The sequence below is a fragment of the Phycodurus eques genome, chromosome 4, assembly GCF_024500275.1.
Source record: "Phycodurus eques isolate BA_2022a chromosome 4, UOR_Pequ_1.1, whole genome shotgun sequence".
NCBI lineage: Eukaryota > Metazoa > Chordata > Actinopteri > Syngnathiformes > Syngnathidae > Phycodurus > Phycodurus eques.
In genome coordinates, this window is record NC_084528.1 from 22,635,767 (window position 1) to 22,662,120 (window position 26,354).

The 26,354-nt window shown below is 41.8% G+C and overlaps 1 protein-coding gene across 3 annotated transcripts; it reads left to right on the top strand.

Moving 5' to 3' along the window:
• The first annotated feature begins 990 nt into the window (after positions 1–990).
• smarcc1a (SWI/SNF related, matrix associated, actin dependent regulator of chromatin, subfamily c, member 1a) lies at positions 991–25,762 on the top strand. 3 transcript variants are annotated; one of them, XM_061674673.1, is made up of 28 exons: positions 991–1,244; positions 3,541–3,660; positions 3,739–3,824; positions 3,910–3,991; positions 4,101–4,193; positions 4,268–4,337; positions 4,437–4,506; positions 4,585–4,660; positions 6,319–6,444; positions 7,899–8,020; positions 8,381–8,511; positions 8,768–8,827; positions 8,906–8,943; positions 9,055–9,176; positions 9,253–9,324; positions 10,149–10,262; positions 10,609–10,762; positions 10,841–10,948; positions 11,668–11,727; positions 11,803–12,061; positions 12,177–12,347; positions 14,667–14,722; positions 14,980–15,133; positions 16,322–16,494; positions 16,575–16,709; positions 22,430–22,733; positions 22,810–22,935; positions 24,296–25,762. In XM_061674673.1, the coding sequence occupies exons 1-28, from the start codon at positions 1,062–1,064 to the stop codon at positions 24,385–24,387; spliced, it is 3,357 nt and encodes a 1,118-aa protein (XP_061530657.1). In that variant the 5' UTR covers positions 991–1,061; the 3' UTR covers positions 24,388–25,762. The 3 variants fall into 3 exon arrangements, with proteins under 3 accessions (XP_061530657.1, XP_061530658.1, XP_061530659.1); XM_061674674.1 differs by having other exon boundaries at positions 12,177–12,338; XM_061674675.1 differs by having other exon boundaries at positions 7,926–8,020.
• Positions 25,763–26,354: the final 592 nt, after the last annotated feature.

Genomic DNA, 26,354 nt, shown 5'->3' on the forward strand with positions numbered 1-26,354 from the left:
TAATCATAAAAGTTGGGTAAAATGTGTTTTATTTATGACTCACTGCTTGAATTTTTTGTTATTATGTTTTTGTACACTATGTGTTATTGTTTTCTTATATTTTGAATTTAATAGGTGGAGGTACCCTAGTGCTGACGATGGAGAATTATATTTTAATAAAAGAAGTGGAAGCACTCTGATGGCTGGAGAAAGACTGTACTATTATCATTACTGTACATCAGACAAGGGATGGTTTTGAGACTATATAAAACATTATTTTTTTAGGTTGTTTGTAACTGCTTTTTAAAAAAGTCATCTGAAATGTCACCTTAAAAAGAGTATTTGTCAACATGATCATTGAAAAACAACCTTGCTTCAAGCTAATTATATGATAAAATAAGTGGCTGTTTCTGGCATGCGCATTATATGCAGCCGCACAGGGTAACATTGGAAGCCGGCATATTTTCAAGTGCGTAAACGCCGTTACTGCACATTTACCTCAAGACAAAGCATACGCAGACAAAATGCAGCCTGACAACATTCTAACTGACCGTTTACATGACAAAAAAAAATACATTTGATCAGTTTGGAGAAAATAATATTCTCCCCTGTGAATGAAATTTCATTCGGTTTCAGCATGTTCATTCTGATTGAGGCGTTTACATGGACCATTTTGGCATTTGTATGGGGATTTTGCACCCTTTTGTGGAGTTACCACCTGCAAGCGTTCTAATAACAATACCAATCTAATATAATCCCTTGTTTTTGTTATGCAATATTTGTTTTTTGATGTTTCTCTGTTTGTTTATAAGTATTGACTATAATTATTATTTGATGTTGCTGTATTCTTATTTGTTTATAATTTAAAGAGAATAATAGGTTCTCTCCAGTGTTTTTCATCAGCGTGTTTACATTGTTGTCGTAAAGGACTACAGTCCCACAATGCAACAAATCTCGCAACTCGCGAGAGTTGAAAAGTAAACACGCATGCGCCTGCGCAGTAACGTCGTCGAACGGCTGCTCGGAGCAAGCAAGGCGGCGGAGGAAAAAGAAGGTAAACGCAGCGAACAAAAACACACACAATGGCGACGGCGGCGACCACGGCTAGCGGGCCGACCACCGGCCCCGTCGGTGGAGGCAGCGGCGGTGGGACCGCGGTGGGGCGCAAGAAAGACGGCGGCCCATCCGCCAAATTCTGGGAGAGTTCCGAAACTGTTTCCCAACTGGAGACTGTTCGTCTGTGGATCGGCAAGCACTACAAGAAGGTGAGCTAGTTGAGTTTAGCATTAGCATGCTAACCCCATTGGTTCCAATGAAGGCCTGCGGCGCGCTGACAATGGAGGACCGACGCGAGCTTTTCCAAAAGTCGGCAACTTTGAGGCTCAAAGGGGCTTTTATGTGCTTTTTTGGTGTGACGGGTAATACCAGCTTTCTATGGTCTGCTGCTTACCATAGCGCTCACCAAGAACAGCTTTTAATTAGACTATTTTTAATCGAACCTTTGGCAGACAGTTTAAGTAACCCACTAGCATACACTTGCCAACAGTACTAAACTCTAACATTATATCGTTTTTAATTTAACCTTTATTGAACTAAGTAAGGCATCTGACAAAAAATAATCATTTGCAATGCCGGCCTGGCTGTGGAGAGCAGTGCAAATCAAAACAAAATGAAAGCAAATACAATAAAAACGAACAAATACATGTTCAAGTTGCATAATATATTACATCATAGAAAATTAATAAAAGGTTCATAAGCTAAAATCAAGTGCAGTGATCATGTACGGTATAGCTCATTAATTTTTTAAATGAGGATAATGGGATGAATGAGGTGAGTTTTATTATTTGTTGTAGAGTGTTCCAGTCGTTTGGGACAGAAATTTGTAAAACCGCTGGAACGGAGAGTGCAGGTGGTGGTATGCTTGGTGAACAAGGAGGGTAGATAGGGTGAGCTCTTGCCAATGAGTGTGTTTTATAGCTCAACATGGACCAGTGAATTTGCCTAGGTGAGTGACGAGTGGGCCAATTAACCAGACAGTACAGTTCACAGTGATGAGTGTTAAAGGGAGAACAGGTGACAGAGCGGATAGCAGCGCTTATAGTAGGTGTTGAAGTGTAAAGTGTCAAACTGTCTGCTCACATTTGGGGCGACATTGACAAGTAACCATGGAATCATTCAAATGACACAACAGTCTCAATTTATGCTTTTTTAATTATTATTTTGTACAGTCTTCATCGCCATTTAGTTCGTAATGCAATGTGCATACACTGCAAGTACTTTCTATATACTTTCCCCAGATTTATTAATTGCAATAATACTGTTGTTTAAGCTGTCAACATCAGTTTTACACATTCCTTAAATTGACGCTTCATTTGGACAGCAAACCATTTATCATTTCATCGTTTGGACCACCACAGGTTTTTAAGCGATCTTTTTTAATGGATTTTTACTATGGTTTGGCGAGTACCGATACCAGGTATTGTATCTTATTTTAAGGTATCAGGTACTCGTGAAGGCTACCGATACCCGCCACGATACTTTAAAAAAAAAAAAAAAAAGTCTCACCAGTAGTTGGCGCCACACTGCGATGGTTTGACACTGGCGAATCATTATGTGCATCTGAAAGAAAGAAAGAGGTCTTTGTTTGCAATTGTCATTTTTGTCAATTGAAATTTTATGTATCAAAAAGTACTACCTAGCGTGGTATTGGTGGTAGTCTTTATCGGTGTGCACTCAAATGTGAATGGTCGTACTGGTATCAACTGAAAAAAAAAGTGTTATCAAACATTCCTGGTTTTTACAGTACACAGGCAAGTCCAAATTTAGAGTTGATTGTCTTCAGTGTAGTACCACATTGTGGCAAAACATGCTGGGCAGCACTGAGATCTACTTGGATGGGATGCAGCAAAAAGAAGAGACAGGGAAGGTCCCGTACTACTATAAGCTCCAACAATAGTCAATTTTCCAACAGACCAGAAAAAATATACAGTATGCTTGTGAGTATTGTGGTACGCTTGGTTTGTATGCCTTGCTGCTCCGTGTGTGTTGAAGTAACAGTTTTATGGATTTATAATTACTGTAACATCTGTGCTAATTTCTGTGTGCCTATGTATGGCGTTTTGCATTATGTTTTCATTAAGGTAGCTGACCTTTATTAGACTGTTATTGTTTTAATGAACAGTTGAAAATGTTTCCATTTAAATATACAATTGGGTTTTGTTTTGTGTGTCAGTTTTAGTGGTCAGAGTGACAAGTAAAAGCCTGACGTGACTGCGCTTTACTTCTTATTTTGAGAACTATGCGAGCAAGTCTTCTTTTCCTCGGTGATGTTATACAATGGTCTCCTTTTTTTTTTACAGTGAGTGAATGAAGAGGTGCTAAGGAATACTGTGTTTTAATGAAGTTATATGTGTGTGTGGGCAGGGTAAAAGTGTACAATAAAATTGAACTCTCCATATCACAAACTTCCACTTATCGCGGGTGGGTCTGGAATGGATCCCTGTGGATAAGCGGGGCTTCATTGTACTGGAGTATAAAATGTGTGCGCGTGTGTGTTGTTAGTATGTCCAGAACGACTCGCCCACTAGCAAGTCCCTGGCTGGCCTGGTTGTGCAGCTGCTTCAGTTCCAGGAGGACTCTTTTGGACGCAAAGTCAACAATCCAGCTCTCACCAAGCTGCCGGTAGCACTTCTCACCCATCTTTTACTGTCGAAAATGTCTGCTCCTGATTGTGTGCTCACTGCTCATTTCTCCCCCAAGGCCAAATGCTTCCTGGACATGAAAGCGGGGGGTGCGCTCTGCCACATCCTGGGATCGGTCTACAAGTTCAAGAGCGAGCAGGGCTGGTCAGTTGACGCTTTAAATTTGCAACTTGCATGCCAATAACACGCAGGTCGACTCTTCATGTCTGCTCTCTACCACCATCCACAGGCGCCGCTTTGACCTGCAGAACCCTTCCCGTATGGACAGAAATGTGGAGATGTTCTTGAACGTGGAGAAGAACTTGGTGCAGGTGTGTATTTGTGCAGTCTTATCGCTCAATCGCGACTTTTCATCGTAAAAAAAATAAAATCAAGCTGTTGTCTTTTTAATAACATTTCCACTTGAACGTGTCCTTCCAGAACAACTGCCTGACGCGGCCCACTGTCATCTTGTCTCCCGACATGGAGGCCAAGCAAGTTAGTAAGCTCAAAGATGCCATTAAAAGGCACCAGGTGAGTGTCAGATGACCACATCACATCCACACTGTCTCTTTGCCCCTTCTAGAACTTTACCCCTCTTCTTTTAGGGTTCCATCACTGAGGACAAGTCCAAGGCCACCCACCTCATTTTCCCGACTCCGTCGCAGCAGGACGAAGGTTAGAAGTCCTCAGGCCACAAGCAGTCTTTTTGTCAAGAGTCTTTGTTGTTTTTATTTTTTTTAATGAAATCCTTCATTTTGTAATGGTTTGTTGCAGAGGAGTGGCTGCGTCCCGTCATGAGGAAAGACAAGCAGGTTCTGGTTCACTGGGGTCACTACCCAGACAGGTGAGTATAGAGGAGGACTCGTAGAAACTCACCAACATCCTCCAGAAGTTTGGATTCTAAAAAGGCTCTTATCGTCAGCTACGACACCTGGATGGCAGCTGGCGAGGTGGACGGCGACGTGGAGGAGACGCCCAGCACCGACCGACCGTGGAAGGTGAGTGCGAGGACAAAATATTGCAAAGGAAAAACAATAGAAATAGCAATTTATACAGTGGTTCCTTAACTTAATTATTTTTTCACTCTGTGACTCAAATCGCTTGTCTATCCAATTAACTTTGCCCATTGAAATGAATGGAAATGCCATTAATCTGTTCTAGCCACCTGAAAAAACCACACAGCATTTTACAGTATTTTACTGTATAAAATCATACATTAATAACACAATGAAATAGAATGTAAGGAATTGAACAATTTATTTAGCATTTTCACGTACACTGAACTGAATCGTTTTCACTATTTCTTTGCATTTTCTGCCAAGCTTGCTCATGTTTTTCTATGATTATGTGCTTTAATTCAGTGGACAAGATCAGCTTCTTCTCAACATACAATTTCTTTCGACTCGTGGTTAGAAGAAAGAAATTTAGCAAAATACCTACACACACACAAAACTGAAAATGCGAGCACAAAATACAATGGGTTCCAGTACTATCACTTCCAGGTAACAAACATGAACTGATGGTGGCTGCTTCCAAGACAAAGCCAAAAATGGATTGAGCGATTGCACGTTTAATAAACTGTTTTGGAAGATTACGTGACACAGGCATTTGCTTTTATGAATTTTTTTGTATGGTCGTCGGTGGCATCATGTGATCGCGGACGTCGATGGGCATGCTGGCTGTCAACATGGCAAACACCTGCCAGCATTGTGCCGTGTTCATCCCATTTTATCAGGCTCTGGGCCTTTGAAAAGAGTTTGGAACGATGATGTTACACAGGCGTTTGCGTTTATGGCCTATTAAAGGTATTTTGTACGGTCAGGGGCTCTGTGTAACTGCTGACATTGTTGTGCAATGGTGGCGCTTGTGATGATTAATATCATTTTAATCAATGAAGGTGTAATAAATTTGCTGTTTTTTTTAGCATATTAAATATTGATTGAATGTAATTTAGCGGTGCTGTTTTGTTGATGTGAGTGTGTAAGGGGATATGATGGCTTGGTATGAGCGAAGCTTGCATCGAGGCCCGCTGGCGCACGGTGCTGTGTTAGTACCATTTTTATCAATGACAACTTAATAAAGAGCTTTTTAGTCATTTGTTTTTTTTAGCATATTAAATTAACGATTGAGCAAAATTTTGGGTGCTGTTGTGTTGATTTAATATCATGAGTCGCCAAACTGCTTCGCTCGGCATCATCTGTATTGGCCAAGTATGTGCATTGTACACTATCAAAACAACAATATATACATTCAGGACATATACTCTACGGTACACAAATATACAAAGAACAGAGTCATTAGCAATCAAACAGGTGAGGCCTGGCGAGCTCAGCAAAATATTTGTTGCTTGCAAGCACGTCTTGAGTCAAAGGTTTCCGATGTCGATGGATCACTGTTTTTTCAATGTACAATATAAATGGGCATGTCTTTGGGCCATGTTCAGCGTCGTTACTTTCCACCTTTTCTGTCATACTGCAGAACAATTTGAAAAGGATTCCGGCTCATGTTTTATTTAGCTTGTCGTTTTTTTGATAAATTGGCGCAAAAAAAAAAAAAGATCCAAACATCCCAAAATCTTGAATTAAATGGTTGAATCACTTGATCACCCAAGCACTGCACTTCCAATTATATTGGACTACACCTACCGCTACCTCAGGTCCATGCCAGGTGGGTTCTGGACACGGACGCCTTCAACGAGTGGATGAATGAGGAAGACTACGAGGTGGATGACAATAAGAAGCCTGTCAGCTTCCGCCAGAAGATCTTCTTGAAGGAGGAAGAGGTATATGTTACAGAAAAACAAAACACTTTGCTAATGGTTAGATTGTGTCTTATATGGGACGCTTGTGAAATGTCTTCTTGCGTCAAGCTGCTTGTCAGTCTCTCAGTCTGTCTGTCAGTCTGGTATCTGTATTGTCTGTTGTCATCCTTCCTCACACCTTTTCTCTTCCAATGCACCTCAGGGTTTCTGTTATGTTGACAAAAATCTCTTGAAGGTGGTCATGCACTAAAAATTCAGAAGGAAGAAAAATAATAATTTGCTCTCCTGAGGGTACAGTCAATAATTACATACACGCATACACACACACACACAGTCTAAAAATAGCAGTGAAATTGTCTAGACATCAGTATGGTTTTTTGTTTTGTTTTTTGCAGCTTTTTTCAGAAAATTTAAAATGTTTTTTGGTATTCATTTTATTAATTGCTTTACTTTTAATTATAAAATACAACTGTATTAGGGTTCACATAAATATATTTTCTTGATTTTATTAATTGGTTAAGGAATTACAATTAAGTTTATTGTAAATAACGAATCACGATATTTGTCTAATGAAGTAAATGTTTTAAATTAACATTTTACGCATTTTACATTTGTATTCACTTTTACTTAAGAAATCTCATTAAATAACTAATTTATTTATAGTAAATACAAAATATAAACAGTTATAAAGTTAAGCATAATTTAACTGTTGATTAAATTAAAAAACTGTTACTAAAATGAAAAATTTTACATGTGCATTTATCCCTTTTTTATTTTTAAATAGCTATGTGAATTCTAATTCAAGTAATTATAAACAAAAATGTATCATTGTATTATTCAAATGAACTATTGCACGTGTTTTTTTTTCGCTCATTAAATAGTTAATGGATCTACTGAAAATGATGTAATACAAACATTTAGAAAAATAATTTTACAAATACCTTGAACTAATTTGTATTTGTTTCATTCAATCAAATAAATTATTTTACGATTGTGAACTACTTCACATTTATTTGTATTCTCATCTCAAATAATTCGTTGAGTGATTTATTGTTAATAATAAAATAGATAATTAGTAAAATAAAAAATTTTACAAATACATGTAACATTTATTACGTATATATAATGAATTATAGTAATAGTTATATCATTATTAATATTTCAAATAAAAAAAATGCTGTTCATTTTTAATGTTTTCTATTGTCTTAATTGATTACATTTATAATAAATGAGGCAAATACAAGCATAAAACAAAAATTATGTACAACAAGTTTGTATTTGTAAATGAGTACATGACCGTAGACAGAAACCCTGCTCGTGGGGCCACGCCACTGCATCCCCTCTCCCTACCTCCCCCCTGCTTGTTGCTTCCCCTCCCGGTGTGTGCGAACGTTCCATACTCTCATTCTGCCACTCTTTTATCTCATCCTCCATCCCGCGCTCCCCCTGCTCCGCACGGGCGTTTGTCTGATCAGTCGTCTTCCCGTACGCCCGATCGCAAGGAGCGCAAGGCCAACTCCACCGGCAAGAAGAGGAGGCGCTCGCCCTCCCCTCCCACCACGCCTGCCGAGTCCCGGAAGAAGGGCGGGAAGAAGGGGTAAGGAACATGCCACACAATATACGCCATGTCAGCAATTGACATGAACTATATATAGACCCATTCATATTCAATGTGGAAAATGGAGTGATGATGGAGCAACCGTTTTAAACTCAAAGCCAGAGCTCATGGGATTAAGACAATGAATCGTGACATTTGAATGTATTTGGCCATTTTATATATCTACAGTGGTGCCTTGATATAAGGTTGTTTCTTTATGAAGTTCATTCCATTGACTTGCATTAGTTTATGACTTAGATCTAACGCAATTCAATATAGCAGGCACACCTGTGTTAGATGTCTGTGATGTCAGCCATCAGCTAAGCGTCTGTGATACTGACAGTCTTTTTCCAATTTAAGGAACCAGGGACATTACTGGAAGCGGCGAGGACACCGCGGTGAAGAGGAGGACACAGAGGACGATGTCACCAAGGACCTGGACGACTCGTCTGCTGGTGCTAGCATGGAGGAGGGAAGTGTTTCGAAGAATGGTATGTTCCAACATGGAGGAAATAAGAATTAAGTTTGCAAAGGGGCGGAAAATTTCCTGTATATTTCCATGGGAAGTTAAGCTGAGAAATTTCGGAACTGTGTCATAGTCGAGCAATAATGTTAACATTAACATTTTGGTTTGTCCCAAGCAGACATCTATACAAAATAATACAATTACAACGCATGCCATTTAAACTGATTTGTTTAAGTAGAACTTCATCAAGTTTACTCTTTATTCGTGTTGTGTCCACACAGCTCATTCAAAGAAGGATTCTGAGAGCACACCTCTAAAAGGAGACAATGGAGCAGACTTGGGTATGTATGTAACCCCAACACATAACTACACAACAATAATAATATTAATAATGTCATTGTGATGCTTTCTCCCTGCAGATGACATGGAGGATGACTCTGTGGTGTCTGGTGGGAAGGTAACATGTTTTATTTAATTTCAAAGGTGACTGTGTCGTTTACAGTTAATGCTACCAAGAGAGGAAATGGTGGTTTCACAATTATGACCAGAATGATCACTTTCACTTCAGGAGGACGAGGACCAGAACAAAGCAGAGATCAGCCGCCTGATGGACTCGGGCGAGGACAACGTGACAGAGCAGACGCACCACATCATCATCCCCAGCTACAGTGCCTGGTTCGACTACAACTGGTGAGTCGGCGAGCCAGAGGCCTCACAAGCATTGGAGCTTTCTGAAGCCTTCACCCATGCTCTCCTCCCCTACCAGCATCCACGAGATCGAGAGGAGAGCCCTACCAGAGTTCTTCAATGGGAAGAACAAGTCCAAATCTCCAGAAATGTGAGAGCCGAAACATACTTCAAAATTATAACAGTGCCCGCTCATGTTGTTAAGTTATATTTTTTGGAGAGAAATAAGTATTGATTTTATGAGAATTGTCATACGTTTTGTGGAAAACAAGTATTAATGCTAAGGGATATGAGGATAAAGTCTATTTTTGGAGAAAAAAAGTATTACAAGAACAAATTATTTGGGATAAGAAGTATTAATTTTAAAAGTGGTTCTATTTTTGTGGGAAATTAGTATGCTATGAGATTAAAGTCATATTTTGGGGAGAAAAATTTATTAATTTTAAAAGAACAAACTTTTTTTGGGTGCAAAAGTTTTTTTTTTTTTACAAGAACAAATTCATTTGTGGGAGGAAAAAATATTGATTTTTGCCTGACTAAAGTCATTTTTGGGAGGTAAAAGCTCATTTCATGTCATTTAGAGTTTCAGAAAACTGTTTTAATAAAAATGTATGAGACTAAAGTTATTTTTTGGGATTAAAAAATACACATGACAAAAATCTTGTTTTTGGAGAAAAGATTTGTATTTAGAGAAATAAAACTAATCTTACAAGAGAAGTGATTGGATTTTTTTTACAAGAATAATGTAATTTATTGGAGAAAAAGTAGCAAATTTACAAGAATAGTCATATTTTTGTAGAATTTCTTTACAAGGCTCGTCATTTGGGATGAGAAAAATATTTTTTATTAGAATAAGTTGATGTTATGCTTCAGTTCAGGTTTGAAAAAAATATTACCTTTCTTTCCTTGTTAGGCATGCAGAGACATTATGACAACGGTGCCTGCTCATGTTGTTGTTTCTGCACTCCCAAACAGATACCTGGCCTACCGCAACTTCATGATCGACACTTACCGCCTCAACCCCCAAGAGTACCTCACCTCCACCTCCTGCCGCAGGAACCTGACAGGGGACGTATGCGCCATTATGAGGTGAGTCTGTGCGTTGTGAGGGAAAAGTACAAAGGAGAGTTAGGGCCACACTAAAAAGAAAAGAGAATAACTGGACTACTGCATTAAAGTCAGTGCTCCCAGTCAGTCAAGCGGTTAAAAAAATTAAAGCGGAGCGCTCATCACACAACAACATTTATAGATGTTGGAACTCGGTGCACACATAAGGCGCGCCGCTTTATAAGCTGCCCCGTCCAGTTTTGGAGAAAATGTAAGACTTTTAAGTGCGCCTTGTTGTCGTGAAAATACGGTACTTTGTATTGTTGGTTTGTGTCCCGAGTACTTGTTGGGAGAAAGTAAATGCCAATGAATGTCATGTCATGTGCAGGGTCCACGCCTTCCTGGAGCAGTGGGGCTTGGTGAACTACCAGGTGGACTCAGACAGCAGACCTCTGCCCATGGGACCCCCACCGACCCCCCACTTCACCGTGCTGGCCGACACGCCCTCTGGCCTCATGCCCCTCAATCACAGACCTCCTCCGGTAAGGTTGTGAAGTGGGAAGCAGGTGGAGGCAGCGAGTTGCAGCAACTTGACTTTTCTGTGTCCTTCAATGTTGCAGATTCCACCTTCACAGCAGATGGCCAATTTCCCTGACAAGATGAAAGACAAAGCCATCGACCTCCAGAATTTTGGCCTCCGCACCGACCAGTACAAGAAAAACTCAAAGGTCTGAAACACTCATTTCCATACGCGGCATCCACTGATGGCACTGAAAGTGACACACGAGTCCAGGCTCATCTGTCACTTTTAGGTTTCCACCAAGGTTTTTTCAGCTGTGAACTAAAGGATGAAAAGTAGACCTCCTATTAGCTGGTTTGTGTTGTGCATCGATGGGTGTGTTCCCTGGGGGTGGTCAACTATTGGGTGTTTCTGTTGTTGGCCAATGTGGCTCGTGAAACAATTGACCTACATACCAATCAGTTGATGATTCAACATTGATTTATTTATTTTATTTAAGTTATCAATAATTTATTACTTTAAGACCTGAGATTTTCATGCAGCAACCTTTTTGTGCACTGCCATTTTGAAATAATGTGCTGTTTTAGAATGAAGGGATGGAAATTAAGAAATGTTTTTATCTGATTCCTCAAATAATTTAACAAATACGTCATCGATTTAAAAATAATCAGTAGTTGCAGCCCGAACAACAATACTCAAAGGCAAATGTTCATCATTCTCTGTGAAAAACGACTGTTACTGCAGTTTAAATGAGCACTTGTGACCGTGTTTGTTCTTTATTATATTGACCCCTGGTGACCAAGATGCACACACAATACAAGATACAGTTTTTAATTCTTTATGTTCTATTTGTTTTTACAGTATATATTTTTTTATAATCTACAGTATAATATCTTTTGTTGATCATTTGTGTTGTGCTGCTTTCAGGGTAAATCAGTGGTGTCCTCTCGAGAATGGACCGAGCAAGAGACTCTGCTTCTGCTGGAGGTGAGTTCACATTCACGTTTTTTAAAAATTTTTCACGGGCGTCCCTAAGTAAAATATATATATTTTTTCCGGCAGGCTCTAGAAATGTTCAAAGACGACTGGAACAAAGTGTCAGAGCACGTGGGCTCGCGCACACAAGACGAGTGCATTCTGCACTTCCTGCGCCTGCCCATCGAGGACCCCTACCTGGAGAGTTCGGAGACGTCGCTAGGCCCACTGGCTTACCAGCCAATCCCCTTCAGCCAGTCGGGAAACCCCGTCATGAGCACAGTCGCCTTCCTGGCTTCCGTGGTGGACCCCAGGGTGGCGTCCGCCGCTGCCAGGGCTGCGCTTGGTAACAACAATATACACATTTACAAGAAAATACACATCTCGTATGTATCATATAAGAAATACCCATGTCATATATCAGCTGTCTCATTCGGAAGTGTAACCTGTTGTTGGTGCAGAGGAGTTCTCACGCGTGCGTGAGGAGGTTCCCGCCGAGCTAGTGGAGGCTCACGTGAAGAAGGTGCAGGAGGCGGCCAGGAGCACTGGCAAGGTGGACCCCGCCTTCGGACTAGAGAGCAGCGGCATTGCCGGCACTGCCCCTGAGGAACCCGAGAAGACGGGTGAGTCACGTGAGTGTATGCAAGATCTAATATACGTTACAACAAACCATGTGGCATCCATATCGTCTCTTATTGGTCACATGATTGTAAATGGGAAGAAGACTATCGAGTGATAGGCCAATAAAGCAACAAGAATGACTTCAAAACAAATAAAGCAACAAGAATGACTTCAAAACTGGCATTTGTTGATCAGATGAATAAATATCTGGATCGAATAATTAACTTTTGAACAGTAAAGTAACAGTTTGAAAGGTTATCACGGTTCACTGTTAAACAGTCAACCATTTCATCTCCAGTGGTCTGAAAAAAAATCTAGTTCTGTATTTTCACATGTGCAACCTTTAGAGGGCAGCAGATTATAGCAGTGCTGCTGTTTGTGCGTTTTGTTTGTGCTTTGATTTGTGTGTGTGTATTTGTGTTCACATTCCACCACGTTAACCAGTGGATTAAAACTACAGAGCAGATGGGGCAAGGGAACATGCGGGGGGAGGGCTGGCGGGAAAGTGGGTCATCGCACATCATCATGTTTTCCCCCCACTGTCATCATCATATGTTAGTCTCGATTAAATCTCACTTTAGATGTTTTTCTCTCTGCCATCTTCATGTTATTCCTGATTAAACCCCAGATGGAATCAATGTGCTTCATCCATGTTTATGGAACATAAACGTGCACGCATGACACACTTTAAACGCCTTTCATATGAAGAGAGAATATTTACTTTTTTCTAGAAATACTTCCTTTTTTTCCAGAAAATATTCAATCTTTTCTCAAATATACAACTTCTTCCCTAGAAAATATGTGACTTTCTCAAATATGACTTTCTAGAAATATACAACTTTTTATCATAGATGTACAAGCTTTTTCTAGAAATTTTTCCCGTATGTTGTGAGACTGCTTTTCAAAAAAAAAAAAAAAAAAAGTTTTTCATAGTGGTGTTTTTTCATGAAGGACTGATTTATAGTTTTTGGGGAAATGACAGCCACGTCATCCCACATGAGGCAAGTGCTTGCAGATTAATTTCCGCATATATAAACGGGTTTCATCAAATCAATGTTGTATTGATTGCATTACAAATGCCTCTAAGATGTTTCAAAAGAGTTTGGATGGATGAAGTGACACAGGTGTTTCTGTCGGGTGAATGGTGGCATTGTGTGACAAGTGACATTGTATGACTTTGATGTGCACGGCTGGCTTTCACAGAGGGTGTTGCTTTTGGCGATGGGGAAAAAGGGGCATTCCATAGGCAATTAGGTATTTACCAATTGATCCAAAATGGAGGGATATTTTTGGAAAGTACTGCCAGTTTCATTTCCTCCAAAAAAATACATAAAATCAACTTGTTACTTAAAAATGGACAATTAAGACCTCATACTTCCTTTAATAACACCTAATGTACCTGTGGATGAAAAAGCGAAGCTTGTGTCCAAAATGTACGTGCGCTGTACGTACCGCTGGATATATTCAAATGAATGGGCGAGCGTGAAATATCCACACACTCGCTTTTATTCTTGCCCACATCCACTCTCTTTAGCAACCAGCTTCTTCCTCAACTGTTAAAATCTGTCTTTTTATGGTTTACTGAATGTGTTAAAGTACATTATACTTATATATAGCATCAAACGCCTTTACAGGCTCGCTGTTCAGGGTGTCCCTATATCCTATCGCTCAATGTGTGACAGTGAGTCGGCAACTCTCATTTTTATGTGATGGCCTGGTCCAATCGGGTTAGACTGCATTGCACAGTGTGCGGCAGGCCTTAGATATACTTTTTTCATAACTTTTTTTCAATACTTCAATACAAACCTTTTTCTAGAATTTTTTTTTTCACAAAATATGACTTATTTTCTTCAATTTAAAACGTATTTTTCTAGAAAATGTACATTTTTCAGTTTTTTTTCCAAAATAGGATTTTTTTTACTAGAATGTTTTTTTTTTTTTTGTTTTTTTTTTTATACTGTTTTTCCGAAAATTACTTGATTTCAGAAACATTTTGAAATTTTAAAACTTTTTATCTTGTGAATATTACTTTTTTTCTCAACTAGACAGCTTTTTTTTCCTGCGATCATATGACTCATCTCAAAAAGTAATAACTTTTTTTTTTAATTATAGAACATTTTTCAAAACATCTATCTATCTACTTTTTCTTTTCCTTTCGGCTTGTCCCGTTCGGGTTCGCAACAGTGTGTCATCCTTTAAAGTATATATCTATACTTTTTTTCAAATATACCAATTATTTAAAAAATATGCAACTGATTTCCTATAAAATCCACAATTGAACACATAAGTGTAATGTCTATTTGAAGCTGAATATTGCCTGTCCCTTTCAGAGGCCGCAGAAGGGGACAAGACTGAGACGGACACAGATTCCCAGCAGGGGGACAAGGTGAGGACATGACTTTGCTCATCTATTGACGTCCTGTCCTGGTGTGTGGAGAAAAGAGCAGACAGACAAAGGGATTCGATGCGACCGCGTCCATGACAGCCACACGCACACACACACACACTTTAACGATTGTTCTCCAAATGGGGTCGTAGTGCATCGTCACACTATTTACCATCTTTGACAATAGTGATGTCACTTTTACTTGTTCAGAAAGTACACGTTTCATGCAGTGTAAAATGTCTGTCTTACTCCTCCAGGCTGAGTCCAAGGACGAGGCGGAGAAGCCAAATGAGTCCGCCGAGAAAAGCGGCAAGATGGAGGCTGCTGAGAAGGTGAAGAAGGAGATCGTGGAGGTTTTGGAGCGAGAGGACGAAAGCGAAGAAGGACACGAGGCCAAGGCCACTCCTGCTGGTTGGTCGGCTTTTTGTTTTCTAAATTTACACTTGCTGGTCCAGTTTAAGAGGAAAAGCATCAAGATGGAGGACAGTGAGCTGGTCCAGTTTAAGAGGAAAAGCATCAAGATGGAGGACAGTGACTGACATCCTGCCAGTCAAACATGAAGACGTGTCTTGTGACATGTCCACTGTTATAGTATTTCCGGTGTTGCGACATAGTCAGTCGTGTGACATGTCCCCTAGACATGAGATGTATCCACTGTCATGTAAAATGACCACTGGAAATGGGGTGTGCAAGACCCGTCTGGTTACGTGTCCGCGGTCACGTGACATGTCAACTGTCGTGCGACGTGTCCACTATCATGTGACCTGTCCATTGTCATGCCATGTGTCCGCTGATATATATGACATGTCTGGTCATGTGGTGCATCTGCGGTCATGCGACATGTCTAGTCATGTGACATGCCCCTAGTAAGGGGACATATTTCGTAATGTTTCTGCGGTCATGTAGAATATATCCACTGTCGTGTGACATGCCTGGTAATGTCTCTGCAGTCATGTGACATGTCCCTAGTGATTCGACATCAGGGCTACACGATTATTGGCAAAATGATCATTGCGATTATTTTCATCAATGTTGTAATCATGATTATTCATCATGTGAGGGAAAACTGCATTGCACTACTTTTCAACAAACAATATGTAAACAGTTTTCAACGCAACATGAAACAAAGATTATCATTTTAGAATAAATAAGAAAAAACATCCAATTTACCAAGGGCTAACTGAATAACTACACTATGTTGTTTAATGTCACTTGACCTGGATCGAAGTCCAGACAACTGATGTTGATCCCTTTCGCTTAGGCATCTTAATGAAGCCTTAACCTTACGTTCGCCCCCTAGTGGTTGGCTGACAACTGGTTGAAAAAAGTGCATGATAAACTATGTAGCAGAGCCTGTATTTTAAATGTAAATATTGCCGACAATCAGGTTCATTTAATTGTGACTGCCAAAATCGTGATCACGATTAAAATTTTAATAGTTGTTCAGCCCTATTCGACATGGCTAGTATTGTGTCCACTGTCATGTGACCTTCCCGATATTATGGTGTGCCTGGTAATGCAGCTGCGGTCACATGACATGTCAAGTACCTTGTGATGGTTTCCAGTCATGCGACATATCCTGTCTTACACTCCTGCCAGATAAAGACGAAGACGAGTCCATGGAGACATCCTCCTCTGAACAGGAGAAGGACGAGAAAGCCACCACGGAGGAAGGAGAGGAAAAGAGGAAAAAGATGGAGAATGACATCGGAGAAGGAAACATCGCCACAGCTGCCGCCGCTGCGCTGGCGTCTGCTGCCACCAAGGCCAAGGTGGCTCGTCACATCGTCGAGTCATTACAGGTGCTGCTCTCAGTGTTTGAAATGTTTTGAATGTGTTCTTCCTATCTCAGCACCTGGCGGCCGTGGAGGAGAGGAAGATCAAATCACTGGTTGCTCTGCTGGTGGAGACTCAGATGAAGAAGCTGGAGATTAAGCTGAGGCACTTTGAGGAGCTCGAAACTATCATGGACCGTGAGAAGGAGGCTGTAAGTCACACCGCTAATTAGACTTGTGTGTGCGTGCGCGCCTTTCCACGTCTGTGTCAGTGATAGACAGATATGGGTTTTTTTCAGGACTGATACCGATTATTAGTAGTCAAGGAGGCCGATAATTGGAGCCAATATTCGTTTTGCTGTTAAAAAGGAAAATATTGGCATCAAAATTTGAAATAAAACAAATCCAACACTTGACTTCATTTAAATTCTTTTAAACACATATATTAAATAGCTTTTCAAATTTGCAACGTGAGATTTTTTTAAAATCTTCGAAAATAGTCTTTGTTTTAAAATTCTTACAAAAATTGCAGGGAGCTCCCAGGCTCAGCAGCATGTCTTACAAAGTTAAATTTAAACCTTAACAAATTAAACAGTCCCCTAAAGTTTAATCTCGTATATCGTTTTCCAAAATTGCAATGCAATTGTAATGTTACTGTTTTACATAATAATTAATAACGATGATGATGATAATTTTGTTTAAAGTTAAAAAAAAAAAAAGTGCAGGGAGTTCCGAGGGTCAGCTGCCTTAATGGAAAATCTTATTGACAGGCTAGCAGAATTAGCATTAGAAGTTTTAGGAGGGATTTACCGTCAAATAACTAATATTCACACACAAACACTGTGGTAACACATACAAACAGGTAATATAACAATACTCACTAGCATATGTTCTTCCTAATGAGTGAAAAACGAGTTATAATAATAAAGCTTGCCTTATCTTAATTTAAATATATTTCAATGCGTGCATCACCCATGTGTGCACAGCAGGAGCAGCAGGTATTTGTTTTTCGTTGCTATTATTTTAATATTACTATTTTACCTGTTACTAATTTAGTTTTTTGGTTGTTCTTTTAAGTTGTATTTAAAGTTGAGTTTTGGTAGTTGAGTTAAATGCTAAATTTTGAAATCAATAAATCGTGATTTCAATATTAATCTAAATAATTGCCATTCGTATTTTTTCCGTAACTGGCCAGCCTGTGTGTGTGTGTTTTGTGTGCTCATGTGTGTGTTTTTTTTTGTGTGCTCCTGTGATTTTCTGTGAGTTAATGTTCCTGCGTGCTCCTGTGTTTTTTCCTGTTCGTGGTCCTCTTTTGTGTGTGTTTGTGTTTTTGTGTGTGTGTGTGTGTGTCCTTGTTTCTGTGTTGATGTTCTCTAGTGAGAGCAGCAAAAGTTATTCTTAAGGATTTGTTTACATTTGCTCCTAAGCTGCTGGATCAGACCCACAGTCTCCACAAAAGCACTGCAACCACCAAATCCCAAGATTCACTTGCCTCTTTTATCTTGTTCCCGTAGTAACGTGTCACTCGAAATGTCAGCATGTAGACAGCATTTTGACGTGTCGGTTGAGGTTGTGACTAGGCTTTACACCAGACATGCCCAAAGTCCGGCCCCCGGGCCAAATCCGGCCCTTGTTCATATTTCCACTGGCCCGAAGCATCTGTCATAAAACCAATAATATGTGGCCCGGCAGTACAAAATACACGCGCAATTTTATATTTCACCACAGGTTGGCAATAAACTTGTGGCTGAACTCTCGCGGGGCCTTTTTGCGCATGATCTGTTTTTTGCCCATTTCTAAAATGGCAACTGGAAGTAAGACAAGGAAAGTTGATAGCGAGGGCCGATGTTTCCAGGACAAATGGAAGTCTGAATATTTTTTCACTGAGTTTAGAAACAACTGCGTCTGCCTAATTTGCCAAGAGACTGTGGCTGTGTTCAAGGAGTTCAATATAAAGAGGCACGACCAGACGGAACATGCTAATTACGACAAGCTAACTGGGAACGAGCGCAGTGAAAAATTGAAGCAACTGGAAGCTGGTTTAACGGCACAGCAACACTTTTTCACAAGAGCCAGTGAGTCGAATGAAAATATAACAAAGGCAAGCTATGAGGTGGCAACGCTGATTGCCAAGCACTGCAAACCTTTTACTGAGGGTGAATTTATTAAAGACTGTGTGATGAAAATGGTGGAGAACATTTGTCCTGAGAAAAAGCAACAGTTCGCCAATGTTTTCCTGGCTCGTAGCACTGTGTCACGAAGGAGCGAAGAAGTTTCTTCTGATATTAAGAGACAGTTGGAAGCAAAAGGAGTGGAGTTTGAATTTTTTTCGTGAGCCTGTGACGAAAGCACGGATGCATCCGACAGCGCTCAGTTCCTGATTTTTTTTTAGAGGAGTGGACAGTGAAATGAACGTGCGTGAAGGGCTACTTGACCTCCAGAGCCTTAAGGACCAAACAAGAGGGAAATATTTATTTGCTTCTGTTTGTTCCGCCGTACATGACATAAAATTAAAGTGGAATAAAATCACGGGGATTATTACGGATGGCGCACCTGCCATGGTTGGCGAGCACAGTGGATTATCAACCCTAGTGTGTAACAAAGTAAGCGAAGAAGGAGGTAAAGCTACAAAACTCCATTGTATTATTCACCAAGAAGTTCTATGTGCCAAACCGTTTCCGTGGATCTCAGTGACGTTCCAGCCCACCTGCAGCTGGAGCTCATTGAGCTGCAGTGTGACACAGAGTGTTGCAGCCGGTACCAACAACTCCCTCTTGTCAACTTTTACCAGCAGCTGGATAAAGACAGGTTCCAAGAGATTCGTACATTTGCTAAGAAAATGTTGAGCTTGTTTGGCTCGACATACTTGTGTGAGAAGACATTCTCAGTCATGAACATGAATAAGAACCGCGTGAGGACAAGACTAAGTGACTCCCACCTGCGTGACATCTTGCGCATTAAAACCACCGCTTTTGAGCCAGACCTGCTCCATTTACTGTAGTCAAGATCTCAGTATCACCCTTCACATTAATGCAAACATGTTGTTTGTTGATTCTGATGAATAAAGTTTGAGTTTGAGTCAAATTTCATAAAAATACTTTATTTTGCATTTCATTAATTTTTATTTTAACCTTCATTTATCCAGGTCAGGCAGTTATAAGATCTACCTAGCAGCAGACAGCATAGTAAAACAGTAAAATAAAAATACAAAAAAGCATTCCCCTCGTCGGTAGCATGTCAAATTAATGCTGGCCCGCATGACAATTTCTTTACGGCAATGTGGCCCCTGAGCAATCAGGATTTTTGGAGCCGATCACAAATCAGCGAGTTTAAAAAAACGATAACCGATCACCGATCCGATCACAAGATGGAGGAATGTGTCTATTTAGATGACCTGTACATTTACTGTATATACTTGTGTACTTAATTGCGCCAAAAATATATTTACAATAAATAATTTATGGCGGCACGGTGGCCGACTGGTTAGAGCGTCAGCCTCACAGTGCTGAGGACCCGGGTTCAGTCCCCGTCCCCGCCTGTGTGGAGTTTGTATGTTCTCCCCTTGCCTGCGTGGGTTTTCTCCGGGCACTCCGGTTTCCTCCCACATCCCAAAAACATGCATTAATTGGAGACTCTAAATTGCCCGTAGGCATGACTGTGAGTGCGAATGGTTGTTTGTTTCTATGTGCCCTGCGATTGGCTGGCAACCAGTTCAGGGTGTACCCCGCCTCCTGCCCGATGACAGCTGGGATAGGCTACAGCACGCCCGCGACCCTAGTGAGGAGAAGCGGCTCAGAAAATGAATGGATGGATGGATAGATGGATAAATATTTTTTGTTTGTTCCTCTATTCATGCCAGTGAGGCATCGTGACAGACAGAACTGAATGGTCTTCTATTAGATGGCAGGAAGTCCATCCATCCATTTTCTACCGCTTATCCGGGTCAGGTCGCGGGGGAAGTAGCTTTAGCAGGGACGCCCAGACTTCCCTCTCCCCAGCCACTTCATCCAGCTCTTCCAGGGGGATCCCGAGGCGTTCCCAGGCCAGCCGAAGGACGTAGTCTCTCCAGCGTGTCCTGGGTCGTCACCAGGGAGGCGTCCGGGAGGCATCCGAATCAGATGCCCCAGCCACCTCATCTGGCTCCTCTCAATGCGGAGGAGCAGCGGCTCTACTCTGAGATCCTCCCGGATGACCGAGCTTCTCACCCTATCTCTAAGGGAGAGCCCGGAGACCCTGCGGAGGAAACTCATTTAGGCCGCTTGTATCCGGGATCTTGTTCTTTTGGTCACAACCCACAGGTCATGACCATAGGTGAGGGTAGGAACGAAGATCGACAGGTAAATTGAGAGCTTCGCCTTTCGGCTTAGCTCCTTCTTTACCACAACGGACCGATACAAAGTCCGCATCACTGCAGACGCTGCACCGATCCGCCTGTCGATCTTCCCTCACTCGTGAACAAGACCCCAAGATACTTGAACTCCTCCACTTGGGGCAGGATCTCATCCCCGACCTGGAGAGGGCATGCCACAGTTTTCCGACTGAGGACCATGGTCTCAGATTTGGAGGTGCTGATTCTCATCCCAGCCGCTTCACACTCGGCTGCGAACTGCTCCAGTGAGAGTTGGAGCTCACGGCTTGATGAAGCCAACAGAACCACATCATCAGCAAAAAGCAGAGATGCAATACTGAGGCCACCAAACCGGACCCCCTCTACACCTTGGCTGCGCCTAGAAATTCTGTCCATAAAAGTTATGAACAGAATCGGCAACAAAGGGCAGCCTTGGCGGAGTCCAACCCTCACCGGGAATGAGTCCGACTTACTGCCGGATATACGGACCAAACTCTAACTCCGGTCATACAGGGACCGAACAGTCCGTATCGGGGTTCGGTACCCCATATTCCTGAAGCACCCTCCACAGGACTCCCCGAGGCACACGGTCGAACGCCTTCTCCAAGTCCACAAAACTCATGTAGACTGGTTTGGCAAACTCCCATGCACCCTCGAGGACCCTGCTGAGGGTGTAGAGCTGGTCCACTGTTCCACGGCCAGGACGAAAAACGCACTGCTGCTCCTGAATCTGAGATTCGACTTCCCAACAGACCCTCCTCTCCAGCACCCCTGAATAGACCTTACCAGGGAGGCTGAGCAGTGTGATCCCCCTGTAGTTGGAACACACCCTCCGGTCCCCCTTCTTAAAAAGGGGGACCACCACCCAAGTCTGCCAATCCAGAGGCACTGTCCCCGATGTCCATGCAATGTTGCAGAGGCGTGTCAACCAGGAAGTAAATACAGTAATTAATGTATCCACCTTTTGTGACATTTTTGTTTTGTTGGTGTGCCGTGAGATTTTTCAATTCTCCATAAAGGTTGGAAATCAATGCTCTAGTCAGATCGTGTATTCTAATCAGTCAGGTCAAACCAACATTACAACGTGACAGAAATAATCGGTGGTAACTTACTGTAATTAAATTACTTTATTTTTAATTACTTCACCTACACCGAAACTTTAGAGCATGATTCGACAGAACGGCGGCATGTTTACGTACAACCGTTCATGCTACCACTCGCTTGCTGGGCTACATATAGTTTTTGTTGCCTGCTTGCGAGCCGTATCGTATTAGAAGTACATGAACATACCTCAAGCAAGCCTTAAACGAACGTCCTCTTCTGTCCTGAGCACCGGTGACCACCAACACACGTTTTTCCCCATTTTGTCCTCATAATATAGTCTGCGCGATCCACTCTTGTTGTCGTCACCACTGTAACGAGTGCATCCGGTCGCATTCGGCTCTTTTGCAGAGCCGAATTATGACATTAAAGCCGATCACCATAAAATGCTAATTATTGGCCGATAAAATCAGTGTAAAGTCTAGTTGTGACTAACAAATATGTCCCAGTGTAGTTTGTCACATGCTGCTGTTGTCGTTTTAGTTGGAGCTTCAGCGTCAGCAGCTGTTGACAGAGCGTCAGGCGTTCCACATGGAGCAGCTCAAATACGCCGAGATGAAGGCTCGCCAGCAGATGGAGCAGCAGGCGGCGGCAGCTGCCGCCGCCGCCGCCGCAGCTCAGAGCCAGGGCCACGTCCCCGGAGCCGGACATCACCCAGGACCGGCGGGCATGCATCCCGGAGGCCCGCCTCCCCACCACGGAGGACCTCAACCCGGCGCCGCCATGCACCCCAGTTACCCCCCCATGGGTCACCACCCCATGGCGCCCCACCACCCGGGTCAAATAGGTGAGGCTGAGGCTCAGTCACACCCGCAGACACCCAGAAGCGTCACGTCTAACATGTTCTTTGTGTCTTCACATAGCTCCCATGGGCCCAGGTCAGCCACTGCCTGGGCGCATGTTGGCCGGACCGCCCACTGCTGGACCCCCACCTGGTGGCATACCTCCCATGATGCCCCCACGCCACCCGGGAGCCCCCAACGGCATGTGTGCGTGGTATATACCCGCTCACTAATGTAACATGTCCGGTCATCACATTACAATGGATGTGTCCCTGGTCACGGGCACGGTCGAGTGATGACCGGACATGTCACATGACCGTGGACATTTCCGTTCATGCTGCATGTCCCTGGACGTGTAACATGTCCACGGTCATTACAGTGGAAGCTCAGGTTACGAATGACCCTTTTTACGCACAATTTGGGTTACGCCCAAAATTGCAGTTTAAAAGTTACCTCTATTTACTATTTTCGATTGGCAAATAGGCATGGCCAAGCGTAAGCTTCTATGTATTGTGCGTCTTCCAACACTATGTAACCATCATTGGCTCTGTGCGTTACACAATGCAACAAGTGTACTGTAATGTCTTCCAAACACGGGAGGCGTTAGTCCGTTTGTCTCATCTTTATTGCAAAGCGACGACCACGACTATTGTGGGCGTAGTCGATGCCAAAACAAAACAAACGTCGCAGAGCAACAGCGCTTCCTAGACACGCTAGTCACACTTTTCTTTTTTTTGCCTGGCTCCCCTGCACGTCATCAGGTGGCGATGCGTTCAATGACACCTGCAAACATCAATGCTCAGAACAGAAATGGCTCACAACAACCCCTCCAACATTAACACACGACAACGTAACCCTTTTTGTTACAGTACTGTATCTGTTATTTTGCTCACAATTACCCTCAGAATTTATCCTAGTAGTTAAGTTAATAAAAAGGCTACAGTGGATTTCTTTGCAGAGTTCACGTTTGTTCCGCATCATTTTTAATTGTTGCAAAGCAGGATTGTTTAGGTGTACAAATGTTAAAAATGTTTTTTTTTTTTAATTGCAGCAAATTTAGTTATTTGTAGACATTTATTGAAAAGCATTGGATTACTAAAACTAGCCAACAGAGTAATCAGTATTTACAGAGGAAAAATACACTTGGATCAGAATTACTGTGTTATTATGGAAGACTCCTCAATGGAGAAGATGTACTCCTACCCTTTCTCCCCTCCTAAATTTGTCATGTTTGTTTAGTGTGTTTTCTTTATAATAGTGTTTTCCCTTATTTCTAACCTGTAGTGTATTTTTAATTATGCACGGATCAAAAATAAGGTAAATATAACTTCATTTTGGGTCTAGAACGGATTAATTTAATTTCCATTGATTTCAATAGGAAAAATAACCCCGCTTTATGAACGTTTTTGGTTACAAAAGGGATAACGGAACAGATTAAATTCGTAACTCTAGGTTCCACAGTATTTGACAGGAGATGTTTCAGTCAGTGCGTCATGTCCAATCAAATCGCACCACTCACAATCTCAACTTTGACTTACTTTTTTTTTTTTTTGTTGCCGTTTTTCAGACCCAGGACCAGCGTCAGCACAGCCTGAAGCCGTGCCCCCGCTTCCTGTTGGCCCTCCAGCACCCTCTGGCGGCCGTGCAGCAGACAACTGAGACCCCATCCCCTACACACACACACACAACACGCACGCACGCACTTGCAGACTTTACGTATTGGCCTTTGCTACTCATCAATACCACCACTAAAAAAAAAAAAAACATCTTGGACACACACACACACACACACTCAGGGCTCTGTTCATTGGTGAGGGCGACATGGACACACACACATTAATTCACACACACATACATGCGTTGTAAACACTGTTTCTGCTGAGTCGGGCCTGTTGGAGACTGCTGGCAAACACTGTACATAGTTACCACCTCCAACCTGGCGAGCGTCTACCTCGCCTCAAACTTACACTGAATGTGCGTGTGCGTGCGTAGAGGTGCGTGTGGTTCTATCAAACTTACATTTTGTGTGTGTGTGTGAGAGTCTAAAGAGGTGTGTGCCTGTTGATGTGCACGCATGTGACTTGGACCGTGTAATTGAGGGTGGGTGTGTCAAACTTAAAATGAATGAGTGTTGAGGTGTCTTGCTACCTGCGTGCGTGTGGAGGTGCGTGTCTGTTGTGTGTGTGTGTGCGCGCGCGCCGAGATTCTTGCCTGTGTGTTGAGATGCGTACGTGTGTGCGTGTTAAACTTAACACTGAATGTCTGCGTGTGTTCACCATTGTGAGCCTCTCCTACTTTTCTGTCTTTTGACCAAAACAAGGATGACAGAATCAAACATCTGCAGTTGGCCATTCCCCCTCCCAAAACACACAGACACACACACACACACGACTGAGGTTCACACTGGAGCTGACGCACATGCGCCAGCGATCTTTGTTGGTGTAGCTGTGACGTCTTTCTATAGCGCCTAAGCCCCGCCCTCTTCTCTCCTTCCTACCTCGCTAGCCCCCCACACGCACCCCCTCCTGCGCTTTGGTTGATGTTGGACAAACATTGTCACCCTTCACGTCCGGAACGTGTGCGCGTATAGGTTGACAGTTGAAAGATCGAATGTTACCACACAGGTGTAAATTTGAGTCATCTTTTTAATCTGCGGTCCACACATACAAAGTTACTGAACAGCTAGAACTGTTAGCATCTCTGCTACCTCCTCTGCCTCCTCCTCCTGGCTCGCTACCTCTTCTAGAACCTTCCTCTGGCTTCTCTTGTAGAACCCTCAGCCTCTTAGCCTCCTGCTACCTCTGTTTCCCAGATTTCTGTTTTATTTTCCTCGTGACCTCACACCACGCCGTCGCAGGCTTGTTCCACCACTGTTGCGTACATTATCTATAATGCCTACTACTTGTATTTTTAAAGGAGTTTTTTTGTGTGTGTAGATTCTCATGTGTTCTTTGTAGCATTTCCTTTGATTTTTGTACCCGGTCCGTGTACTACGTGGACCGACACGCAGGCCAATAAAATGTTTTTCTACAAACGCTCCTCTCAGACAAGTCTTTTTAGCGCAAAATATAATTTGTTAATCACGGCTTTAGGTTCAAACTGGTGGGCCAACTAATGCGCTCATTTGAATTTGTTATAAGCATTTTTTATTTATATTACTGAAATGTTGTATATATAATTTTTTTTTTCTATCTTTCTAATATTTTTTATTTTTTTATTTACCATAAATCAATTAACCAATCATTGAATAGGTGTGAATTTTAAATACGGTCTGTAGTTTAGTCAATAGCAGTAGTGGTCAAAGTATCTTTAATCTGGCCCCCCGAGCATTTACATAACCAACCTATCGTATTTGTTTTAAAAAAAAAAAGTTACCACTAGGAATTTTCTCCCTGATATTGGTTCATTAAAATGTATTTTTCTTCATTTTCCATTAAACTTATGTAGTTTATATAATTTAATTTAAAAACAATAAAAAAATGTACTTAAACATTGAACAATTTATTTAATAATTGGTGCAATAATTATAAGAATTAATCTTGAAAAATGAGGATGAATTGTATTTAATTAAATAAGCAATTTCACATACTGCATATATTGAATATTTTATTAAATGGTCAAATATA

Coding starts and splice junctions, on each gene's coding strand:
- smarcc1a (XM_061674673.1), top strand. CDS start 1,062: ATGGCGACGGCGGCGACCACGGCTAGCGGGCCGACCACCGGCCCCGTC. Junction 8,944..9,054: donor CTGTGGTGTCTGGTGGGAAG/GTAACATGTTTT, acceptor CTTTCACTTCAG/GAGGACGAGGACCAGAACAA. Junction 12,062..12,176: donor CGCTGCCAGGGCTGCGCTTG/GTAACAACAATA, acceptor TTGTTGGTGCAG/AGGAGTTCTCACGCGTGCGT.